This window comes from Pecten maximus, chromosome 7 (genome assembly GCF_902652985.1).
Source record: "Pecten maximus chromosome 7, xPecMax1.1, whole genome shotgun sequence".
Classification (NCBI taxonomy): domain Eukaryota; kingdom Metazoa; phylum Mollusca; class Bivalvia; order Pectinida; family Pectinidae; genus Pecten; species Pecten maximus.
In genome coordinates this window covers 10,023,565-10,036,042 of record NC_047021.1, presented here as the reverse complement: position 1 = coordinate 10,036,042, position 12,478 = coordinate 10,023,565, and the positions used below count along the sequence as shown (strand labels likewise).

The following is a 12,478-nucleotide window of genomic DNA, read 5'->3' as shown; positions in this document are numbered from 1 at the left end:
ATTATGTACAGATGTACAGTCTCTATAGTAAATTATGTACAGATGTACAGTCTCTATAGTAAACTATGTACCGATGTACAGTCTCTATAGTAAATTATGTACAGATGTACAGTCTCTATAGTAAATTATGTACAGATGTACAGTCTCTACTGTAAATTATGTACAGATGTACAGTCTCTATAGTAAACTATGTACAGATGTACAGTCTCTACTGTAAATTATGTACAGATGTACAGTCTCTATAGTAAATTATGTACAGATGTACAGTCTCTACTGTAAATTATGTACAGATGTACAGTCTCTATAGTAAATTATGTACAGATGTACAGTCTCTATAGTAAACTATGTACCGATGTACAGTCTCTACTTTAAATTATGTACAGATGTACAGTCTCTATAGTAAATTATGTACAGATGTACAGTCTCTATAGTAAACTATGTACAGATGTACATTCTCTACAGTAAATTATATACAGATGTACAGTCTCTACTGTAAATTATGTACAGATGTACAGTCTCTACAGTAAGTTATGTACATATGTACAGTCTCTATAGTAAATTATGTACAGATGTACAGTCTCTACAGTAAACTATGTACAGATGTACAGTCTCTATAGTAAATTATGTACAGATGTACAGTCTCTACAGTAAATTATGTACAGATGTACAGTCTCTATAGTAAATTATGTACAGATGTACAGTCTCTACAGTAAATTATGTACAGATGTACAGTCTCTACAGTAAATTATGTACAGATGTACAGTCTCTACTGTAAACTATGTACAGATGTACAGTCTCTACAGTAAATTACGTACAGATGTACAGTCTCTACAGTAAATTATGTACAGATGTACAGTCTCTACAGTAAATTATGTACAGATGTACAGTCTCTATAGTAAACTATGTACAGATGTACAGTCTCTATAGTTAATTATGTATAGATGTACAGTCTCTATAGTAAATTATGTACAGATGTACAGTCTCTAGAGTAAATTATGTACAGATGTACAGTCTCTATAGTAAATTATGTACAGATGTACAGTCTCTACAGTAAATTATGTACAGATGTACAGTCTCTACAGTAAATTATGTACAGATGTACAGTCTCTACTGTAAATTATGTACAGATGTACAGTCTCTACAGTAAATTATGTACAGATGTACAGTCTCTACAGTAAATTATGTACAGATGTACAGTCTCTATAGTAAATTATGTACAGATGTACAGTCTCTACTGTAAACTATGTACAGATGTACAGTCTCTACAGTAAATTATGTACAGATGTACAGTCTCTATTGTAAACTATGTACAGATGTATAGTCTCTACTGTAAATTATGTACAGATGTACAGTCTCTACTGTAAATTATGTACAGATGTACAGTCTCTACTGTAAACTATGTACAGATGTACAGTCTCTATCGTAAATTATGTACAGATGTACAGTCTCTACAGTAAATTATGTACAGATGTACAGTCTCTACTGTAAACTATGTACAGATGTACAGTCTCTACTGTAAATTATGTACAGATGTACAATCTCTACAGTAAACTATGTACAGATGTACAGTCTCTACAGTAAATTATGTACAGATGTACAGTCTCTATAGTAAATTATGTACAGATGTACAGTCTCTACTGTAAATTATGTACAGATGTACAGTCTCTACTGTAAACTATGTACGGATGTACAGTCTCTACTGTAAATTATGTACAGATGTACAGTCTCTACTGTAAACTATGTACAGATGTACAGTCTCTATCGTAAATTATGTACAGATGTACAGTCTGTATAACAAATCATGTATTTACAATTACGGAATTGTGAATTGAAAGTACATTCGTATTCTTTAGAGACCTCATGAAGTAGCAGGCCCGAACAAAAACCACATAATTAATTAATTAAGAACCAATAAATACTGATCTGGCCCTTTAGCGGATACACTTACCGTTGCTTCTATACTTAGGAGAGACATCAATGTTTCGCCCGGCGATTGAGGGTAATAAAATCCATCATGAACGCCGGAAATGGCGGAAACCTGTGGCCAGAATATACCAGTATCCGAAACGTAGAGACGTATGATGAATGAGAACAATCTGAGTATCCGAGAACGCCGAGGAACCTGGGTTGTGTTTTGGGACAATGGCATGTACTTCTGGATCCGGGCAGACATCAATGATTACGGAACTCACGTTGGCAACAAGAAATAGATTATTATCATAACACCAAATGTGCGAGAAATTTTAAAAGAGTTGAAGTATTTTTTTTCAGAAATTGGTGATCAAAACTAGAAAACCTGGAAATGAAGATCAAATGAGAAATAGTAAACAAACAGTTCCAGCAGTGTTCAAAACGTTAACGACACAGAACATCGTGATCAGCTGAAGGAAGGGACTTTTATACAAGATTTACACGTTTAAGACATCATTAGATATAGAATCTAAGTATATCACTGAAATGAAGTACATTTCTCTATTCGATTATCCAATAGGATAAAGAACACAAAATACAGAAATGTATTTCACTACGATAGAGGCACTGCGACTGGTTTACTTGAGACATAATATGTATATATACATCTACAATCCATTGGTTTCATCTAATAAATTGATCATAAAACTTTTTCCACTTCCAGACTTCTCCCCATGCCACTGATTACCAATATATGTATATCATCTATAACATTAATCGAAATTATTTCAATTAAGCTCATTCCCAATTTTTATCTTTTTAAAAATTGAATTTGCGTCTGCCTTATGCTTCCTGTGTCGCCTGAATGACACGAACACCTTCAGGTAACGCACGGTAAGGATTTGAAAATCGCGCCACCTATTGGCATTGCATAACATAGGGAAAAACGGTTGACATTATATGAAGGTAAGCCGGTAGGGAGTTATAAGACATATTAACTGAGATTCTATTGGAAGTCTGCACTTTAATCGCACCAAAGCAACTAATCTGGACTTGAATACACCTACATGTATTCTTCAACCGCGATATATGAAATGCATATATCGGTCAGAACAAAATATTATCTGTGAATGATATGCGCATCATATTGAATCAATATTAAACAATAAGCATAAATCCAGTTAAACATGCAATGTATATATCTTTTTAATCTAGTGATATGGAGTGCTCATGTTTGTATGTATGTGATATGGAGTACTCATGTTTGTATGTATGTGATATGGAGTGCTCATGTTTGTATGTATGTGATATGGAGTACTCATGTTTGTATGTATGTGATATGGAGTACTCATGTTTGTATGTATGTGATATGGAGTACTCATGTTTGTATGTATGTGATATGTAGTACTCATGTTTGTATGTATGTGATATGGAGTACTCATGTTTGTATGTATGTGATATGTAGTACTCATGTTTGTATGCATGTGATATGGAGTACTCATGTTTGTATGTATGTGATATGGAGTACTCATGTTTGTATGTATGTGATATGGAGTACTCATGTTTGTATCTATGTGATATGGAGTACTCATGTTTGTATCTATGTGATATGGAGTGCTCATGTTTGTATGTATGTGATATGTAGTACTCATGTTTGTATGTATGTGATATGTAGTACTCATGTTTGTATGCATGTGATATGGAGTACTCATGTTTGTATGCATGTGATATGGAGTACTCATGTTTGTATGTATGTGATATGGAGTGCTCATGTTTGTATGCATGTGATATGGAGTGTTCATGTTTGTATGCATGTGATATGGAGTACTCATGTTTGTATGCATGTGATATGGAGTACTCATGTTTGTATGCATGTGATATGGAGTACTCATGTTTGTATGTATGTGATATGGAGTACTCATGTTTGTATGTATGTGATATGGAGTACTCATGTTTGTATGCATGTGATATGGAGTGCTCATGTTTGTATGCATGTGATATGGAGTGTTCATGTTTGTATGCATGTGATATGGAGTACTCATGTTTGTATGTATGTGATATGGAGTGTTCATGTTTGTATGCATGTGATATGGAGTACTCATGTTTGTATGCATGTGATATGGAGTACTCATGTTTGTATGTATGTGATATGGAGTACTCATGTTTGTATGTATGTGATATGGAGTACTCATGTTTGTATATATGTGATATGCAGTACTAACGATGGCTTACTGCCAGAACGTCGTAACTGCAGTTTTTCATATTTTGAGAAAATCGCATTTAAAGATTTCACTTCATCATAAAACGTTATATGTGTAATGTAAAATAATAAGCTACATATATTAAATACATAGTAACACTATCTCTAATTTCACCATATATATATGTTTTTTCATTGATTGGTTATTGATCAATCCATCAATATTTCACTCACTCCGTTTTGGCATAACAAAATATGAGTTTAACATTTTGGCTCAAATGTTGTTAAAGTGCTGTTAAAGCATTCTAGCATGCAACAAACAATGCTATAAAACAGTGCATAAATAATACAAGTCAATTTGCTACATTTTGGCATTTAGAATCTATGCTCAAAGAATTGTTTTTTTTAAGGACAGTAATGACCTGAAATCGTCACTTGACCAATTAGATAATGTTCAGATATATTTTCTATGTTGTTTCACACCTACCATATTATCATATTTACTGTTGTTTTTACTCATTTCATTCTATAAGTCCTCATCTGTGACGTAGTTATCACTTTCATTATCATTCTCACATAAAGTGCCCTTTTTTGATAGCATTTGTTCATAATTGCTATGAAATTCTTCATGAAGGTATGATTCCTTTTTTACATAGCGAGACCTAATCCTCCTTCTTAGCATCACTTTTTTGAAGTTTTCCTTTGTAGCAAGGTTTCAGATCACCAGAAAGACTTGACTGTCGTGTTTTTTTTATTTTCATTTCGCGAAACTCTTCGTGATCATATTATAAAGGAAATAGTATCTGGAGCTCTCTTTCTGTACTGGATCCATTTAAGCTTCATCCACTGAACTTTCTTTCCCTTATTGTCATGTAAACTTGCAGGCAAAATGACGTTTGACAGGCTTTTACAGTCAACAAAATCATCATATTTGACTGGTATCACAGTATATGGATTTTTACCTCTTGTCATTCTTATGATAGTGTCATATTGACGCTTGTTTTGCTCTTTCAATCGACGCATGTACTGAATCTACTTCCATTTGTGTATGGCCAGTCTCCAGATATGTTTGGTCAATTACGTTTATTGTTTCACTTGTTTTAACAGAATTGAGTAAAGATATTGCTATAATTCTGTTCCTGTTTTGCCCGCTACAGGAGTCTGAAAACAGACAGACACGTGACACACATGCCGGAAGTGATTGTAGGTACATCTGTATGCACGATGATATTTCACATGAGCCACAGTTTCCATTTGTTTCATTCCAAACATTACACGACACCTTTCTATTTTGTAGTGAAAACACAGATAAATTGTAGCAACACAATTTTATTTTGTAATACACCTGAGAGACACGCGAACATAGTACTGTAAGAACAGCTTCAAATTCAAACACTGCCGTATGGTAATTTTCTTTTTTCTATTCTTCTCTTGCTCTATCTTTCCTGCGAATATGGTCATGGTATTCTGTATCCATTTCAGTCGCTACTGTCCCTTTTACTTTCGCATCTTGGTAAATAGCACACGTTTGGCACTGGTCTTTTTTTAAGGTTTATGAAAGGCATAATTAAAATTTTCACAAAATATCTTTCTATATTTTGACTGCGATACAGCTACTGTACTTCTCTTTTGACACTCTTCTTTATATAAATAATACATTTTGGTGTTGTTTAAGTCGTGCTCAAGATATAAACGCTGTGAATGTTTCCTTGTGTATTGTGACTCCACTGTTGGAAACGATTCGATATGGTCCTTTACGTTGTGAGGAACAGAATCAGGCAGTTTGTTTTGTGGATGAGATGTTTTCCTCGCTTGTCAAGGAAACTAAATACACCCTATTTAGTGTTTCGCATGGTAGTTTCCATAGATAGGTCTCCAATGTTGAGAGTTTTTTGGTTCTATTGGTTGATATTTCTACAGGAAATCTTCCTGGCGTTCATACCTCCTAATGACCAGTATGTGTCAAATAGTCTCTGTCATTCCTCTTCTGTTATTTTCGATGTGCACTTCAATATACATTTCGAGCAGCTGACTGATTGCACTCTTTTTGACAGAACATTTCCCCCTTCCGTAAACAGCTTGCTTGCGAGGTGTTTTTTTAGCTAGAAAATGTTCATGTCTCTTCTGATCATATAAGCTGTTGCAAGTGGTATTGCATCTGACAAGTTATTAGACCATCTACCAGGTGTCCGTAAATCTTCAACTTGTCCAAAGAATTCTCTTTCATTTGAATCGGCCAGAAATAAACATCTCTAGATTTGTACACAAAAAGTCACACACTCAATGCAAATGCAGTTTCAAATAAAGACGCATTAGGGGTCCTAATGATTGAAAATGGACATCTTTAATTTTAATTACTGTTGTAAGTGCTGATACAGCATGTGTTTCCAATCAAAATGTCACTTTACAAATATGCCCAAATGAAGTAAGTAACAAAATAAAAAAATGGAATTGAAAAAAGAATCGTATGGATTTTCCCAAAATGACTTATGTGAACTTACTGCTTTCTGGCTCACATATAATGTCCAAAAAACAAAATATTCTATTTTGCCATATGTTCATAGCGCATTCTAGTATTCTAGGTTTAGATCAAAAGCACACAATAGTCAGTATATTCCTAGCAATAAATCAAAAAGGGTTGGTACGGATATACACATCTTAGTAAGTCAGATATGCTACAATCTAACAAAGTTCACTGGACAGGCGAATGAGATTCACGAAAAATGTTATTAAACCGTGTGATGTATTTGAAACCTCTTATTGACAACGTGGGTCAAAACGGAAAAAAAATCACATCTATTGGTTTGCTTCCTGCTGTGGTTACAATTAAAATCATAAAACAGTCAAGGACAGGATGTCGACAGCCATTCTAAACAGGTGATATACGATTACAGTAAGGGAAGAAAACAACATCGTATAATGTCGCTCTAGGTGGAAATGTATGGCGGACAAGACAATGAAGTTCTACAGCTCCGCAAGCCAAATTATATCACTATTTCACAAAAGTATGCGTTTGATGCGGAGAAAACTACTTCTTTAAGACTTTCATATGATACTAAAATATACACTCTGAGGCAAAACAATCGCGTCGTCTCGAGTATTGGTTAACAGTTAATATCGTTGAAATTCGGCATCATCAAGAAAAACCCTTCAGAGTATTGTGCAGTTTAAAATTATGTATTCCGTTTCCAAAAAAGGATGTAGTCATACACTAAGGATGAGTCAATTTCCTTTCTGATGTGAAATAATTGATTTTGAAGGTGTTGACAAGGAAAACGATTTGTAAAATAAAGTTATCATTCATGACCAAAATTCTAAATTTTCTTAAAAGAACTGAAATCGAAACAGCAGCCTATTTACATTTGATATCCGAGCTGCCCGTTTTTGTGGGTAAATGTAAGTACGACACTTTTCGACGTTACGCGGTACTGAAATAAGTTACAGGAGGTGTTTTCGTCTAAAAACACCTATCACCAAATGGCACAATATCAACCTTTAATGCACGACTACGGATGAAGCTTTTAGCCTTAGAAAAAGTTAATTATGACTTTCGAGGAGGCAAAATAAAAAAAAACAATCGTTTCGTTTTGTGTGGAAGTTACGAATATTATGTTTTTCGTTTGTCACGTAGACAAATTGAAATTTCCAGGCGAACAAGCAAGACAAATGACTCTAGTCAGTCGTCCTACACAAGATACGGTCTGTTCTAACAGCAGTTGTCACGTCCTTGGTCCCGGATACGATGATAGCAATGAGAAATACTGTATCATAAATATATATTCCAATACGATTCTTGGTATTTTATCTGTAGTGTATTTTCCCTTGTGATTTGACGTGATATATTTTGTACCCGTGTGTTAACACTGTCTACTGACGATAACGTGTGTTTTGTCATTGCTTTTTGATATAATGGCGTATTTTAGTCTTTGTGTTTTTGGCATCATGCTTTTATTCTCTTTTGCCGCTCTGATACATCTTGATCTCGTGTTTTGACATTGATGTAGTAGATGAACATTGTGCACATTGGTGTTTTTTCTGACGATGCCTTTGTCATTGTATGCTGAAGAAACGTGAACGTTTATACTGTCGACTCCCGAGTAAGTGAGGACGCTGACGATCTAGTTCTGACATTAAACCATCAGTAAAGTCTGTAGTAAAGTGTGCTTCTGTAGTGATAATGTATTATAACCTCGTGGCCTTTAGATTTAAATTTGTTTCTGTGAGCATTAAACATTTTGGGTAACGTATTCCGTCACTGTAACACCTATATAAATTACGCTTACAACCTCTAACGATTCGAAATGTCTGTCATGTAGGTTGGATTTATGTCCACGTGTCTTATTAGGATTTGAAACGTTGATTAAAAATTTCTCCTTCAAGTCCATAAAACTAATTAAGAAATATGTTAATGTTCCGTGACTAGGGCTGAGCGAGTTATTGCTCGTTAGTGCCGTTCCTCATTACCCAGTTAAAACATCGAGCTCCTAAACTTTACATAACGGCTGTCGTGGTGTCGCCCTCGTAAAATTTCTCTGCTGCTGCTGTTACTGGAATGCAAAAAAAATAGTGCTTTTTCCTACCGTTTCCAAATGCCATGATTATTACTTCAATGTTTATAGTCTTCAGAGGAATACTTTTCTTGATTTCTAGAAATTTAATCACAGAACAGAAGCAAAACCTCAGAAGAAAGTTGAAATAAGTACGTTTAATATATCTGAGCGCCAGTATTGGCGTGTGTTGTTCAGTTTTCAAAATCCACTTGTCAATCAACTCATTGTTACATGTTACAATGGATCCTACCCTCCAATGATTGTCTGATTCGGTAAGTATTTAACAAGAAATCCAAAACCACCGCAATATGCCTTGTTATCTGTTGGTTATTCTAAAAAGGGCTAAATTAAACCGAAAGGTTCTTTGAAACCTAAAGGGATAGAAGTCGATACCCACGTGGTCCCGCAGTCTAGATAAGTGTATCGTGAGGTTCACGTTTAATTGTTCTTGTTTAATACACACGAACTGGAAACAAGCTGTGAATATGGTATACGATACAGAAGTCGACAGTTATACGTTTGATTTGTTTTCAACACAGAGGATAACTACTGTATCCCATGGGGGCCTAAATGTTTGCCATCAAAACACAATAAAACGGCATGCAGCACTATGCCAGAAAAAAGGGCCCAAGATGATATTACTTGTGTAGGATGTTTTTGTTCTTTAACTCATTTATTTCTGTTTTTTAACAATATATACTCATACAGCTCTTCATATGACTAGATACTTCCTGGATACGAATTTTATCCCCCTCCCCATTTATTTTAAAGACATGTGCTGAGTTTAACAATTCAAAAATTTTAGAAACACATTTTATGGGGTTGTAAGAGGAATCTTGGTGTATTCTGAATGCATCTGAACATATCATCACTGAATTGGTACTCTTCATTGGTATTATAGGCCAGATGGCTATCCTTAATATTAAAGTTTATTTTCAAAAATACAATAATGTCGTTATTGATACGAACGAGTCGAAATCAGCCCATAAACATGTACTAAATTCTTCACTGCAGGGTTGTATTCTTAAGGTTACGGACGCATGTCAACATGTATGTATAGTGATGTGTAGTCCTCCCGGATCGAGTACCCAATATGCGCTTATATTCGTTTTATGTCAGGTATAACAACTTATAGGAGGTCAATGCATCTCATATACTACTAGTACATGTGTGTACAACTGATAGTGTTGATCTTAGAAAATTCCGCCTTTAACTGTACACAACGAGATGGCACAAAATACAAACAGTAATCATAATTAAAATATTTAATAACATTTTCACATCAGATCACAATTGATATCAAATAACACAAGGCGGTGATGGATGAAGTATTAACAGTGTGTGTGGTTATCAAAACTGGTGTACGGACCAGGAATTTGTTTGTGTCGCGAATCACCCAACAAAAGTCTATCCGGAGTCGAGGAGTGACAATGTCGCTCCAAGGTGGAGGAGTGGCTAAGTCTATCGGGAGTTGTGGAGTGACTGTGTCGGTCAGACGAAAGTCTGTCCGGGGTAGACGAATGTCCAAGTCTGTCCGGTGTCCCCGCACTGCTTGACCGCCTGGGGTCACTCCAATGATCCTCGATCTTCTCATAACCACTGTCCGTACTACCACTCGTCCGGGAACTGTGGCGGTGGAGGGACGGATATTGTGGAATAGGGGTAAAGGTTGACGGGTTCGTGTTATAATTCACAAATTGTGTTTCGCCAGAAGAAAAATGTATAGAGCCTGCGTCGTCCGTCCTTATCGGAGCTGTAGGTATGTTTCTCACAAAAGGCTTGGACATGTGGTCCAGCTGAAGCATTGTCTGAGCGTATGGCTGCACATTAGGGTCCGGAAGTGGTGGCGCGCCATAATAAGGCGGGGCCCCAGCCTGAGAAAGGGCCGTTAGGGGCGGAGCCATAAGGGGCGGGGCTCCAGGATCCACTTTATAGTAGCCATGGCTGGACGAGCTTATAGTTGATCCCCGAGGGGTGGGAGGATCCGGTGTGTGGGGCTCCAGAATAAAATAGTTGTTTGGTGGTAATGGAGGATTATTATTGTGTTCCATATTTAAATTGTTCGACTTTGTCGCCAAGAAGGGATCCTCCTCTCTAGACTTCTCATATCGGGACAGTTCTAACACAGGGGCGATTTCTTCGTAGGCATTCTGTGTGAAAGAAACGTGGAAAATATTACTTATGACCATCAATATTCATCAGATGAATATACCATTTTACCATGGAATTTTAACGTTTTAATTTATGGAAATCGCACGCATAATGTTTTTCAGATACATCGCCCACCTGCAGTAATTTAAGAATTTCTTTATCCAAAATGGTATATGAATCTGAACCACATCCAGGTATCCACTGACACGTGTAATACTATTTAATGTAAGGAGTATCTTGTTTAGAGATTTACATATTTTAAGTTCTAGTTGTGGAAAAACAAACTTTTAGGATTTTTAACCGGTACCCGACCCTGTTGTTGTATTGAAATATGTTTAAATCAGTTGTATCAGATTCGGAGGTCTACAATGGCAGGCATACCTCAGATGATGCAGACACCGGAAGTTACAAAACTATAGACCCAATGGATATCTAGACTGATCAGAAGGAACAACTATTGTAATGCCATACACTATAGTAAGCATACATTTCAAAGTGAGAACATTAATTTGACGAGAAATGCCATAAAGGCACCCGATTATTTGTCTTTAAATGTCGATAAGCACTTAAATGGATTTTGTTAAAATATATCCCTGTTCAAAGAATTAACGATATGTATATGAAGGTTAGATCGACGGAAAATCAGTTTTCTGTTTACATCCGTTTCACCAGACAACTTCCGGTTTATCGGTGCTGTTGAGAATCAAATTGCTCATAAATGTCCTTCAAACATGATTCAAAAACATAAATTTGAGGTCGCAGAGGGAATATATTTATATATATGTGTGTGTAGTCTATAATTAAATACACGTGCTAGAATGTGCAGGTGTTTTAGGAAGTTGGTGTAAATTATACATCGTGTATATGGACTTCTGTATCATATTTCATTCTCCGTTTGATTATCAGAGAAGGGGAGAAGGAGAGTACACAGCGTTTGTACCGTTCTCTGTGTGGTTATCAGAGAAGGGGAGTACACAGCGTTTGTACCGTTCTTTGTGTGGTTTTCAGAGAAGAGGAGTACACAGCGTTTGTACCGTTCTTTGTGTGGTTTTCAGAGAAGAGGAGTACACAGCGTTTGTACCGTTCTTTGTGTGGTTTTCAGAGAAGGGGAGTACACAACGTTTGTACCATTCTCTGTTTGGTTATCAGAGAAGGGGAGTACACATCGTTTGTACCGTTCTCTGTGTGGTTATCAGAGAAGGGGAGTACACAGCGTTTGTACCGTTCTCCGTGTGGTTATCAGAGAGGGGAGTACACAACGTTTGTACCGTTCTCTGTGTGGTTATCAGAGAAGGGGAGTACACAACGTTTGTACCGTTCTCTGTGTGGTTATCAGAGAAGGGGAGTACACAGCGTTTGTACCATTCTCTGTTTGGTTATCAGAGAAGGGGAGTACACAGCGTTTGTACCATTCTCTGTTTGGTTATCAGAGAAGGGGAGTACACAGCGTTTGTACCATTCTCTGTTTGGTTATCAGAGAAGGGGAGTACACAACGTTTGTACCGTTCTCTGTGTGGTTATCAGAGAAGGGGAGTACACAACGTTTGTACCGTTCTCTGTTTAGTTATCAGAAAAGAGGAGTACACAACGTTTGTACCATTCTCTGTTTGGTTATCACAGAAGGGGAGTACACAACGTTTGTACCGTTCTCTGTTTGGTTATCAGA

The 12,478-nt window shown here is 36.3% G+C and overlaps 1 protein-coding gene across 1 annotated transcript in view; it reads right to left on the bottom strand.

The window, feature by feature from the left end:
* Positions 1-9,911: 9,911 nt before the first annotated feature.
* LOC117331554 overlaps positions 9,912-12,478 on the bottom strand; it is a 41,036-nt gene continuing 38,469 nt past the window's right edge. The window contains exon 6 of the mRNA XM_033890312.1: positions 9,912-10,811. Within this exon, the coding sequence (XP_033746203.1) occupies positions 9,993-10,811 (819 nt within the window). The 3' untranslated portion in view covers positions 9,912-9,992. The remainder of the gene's footprint in view (positions 10,812-12,478) is intronic.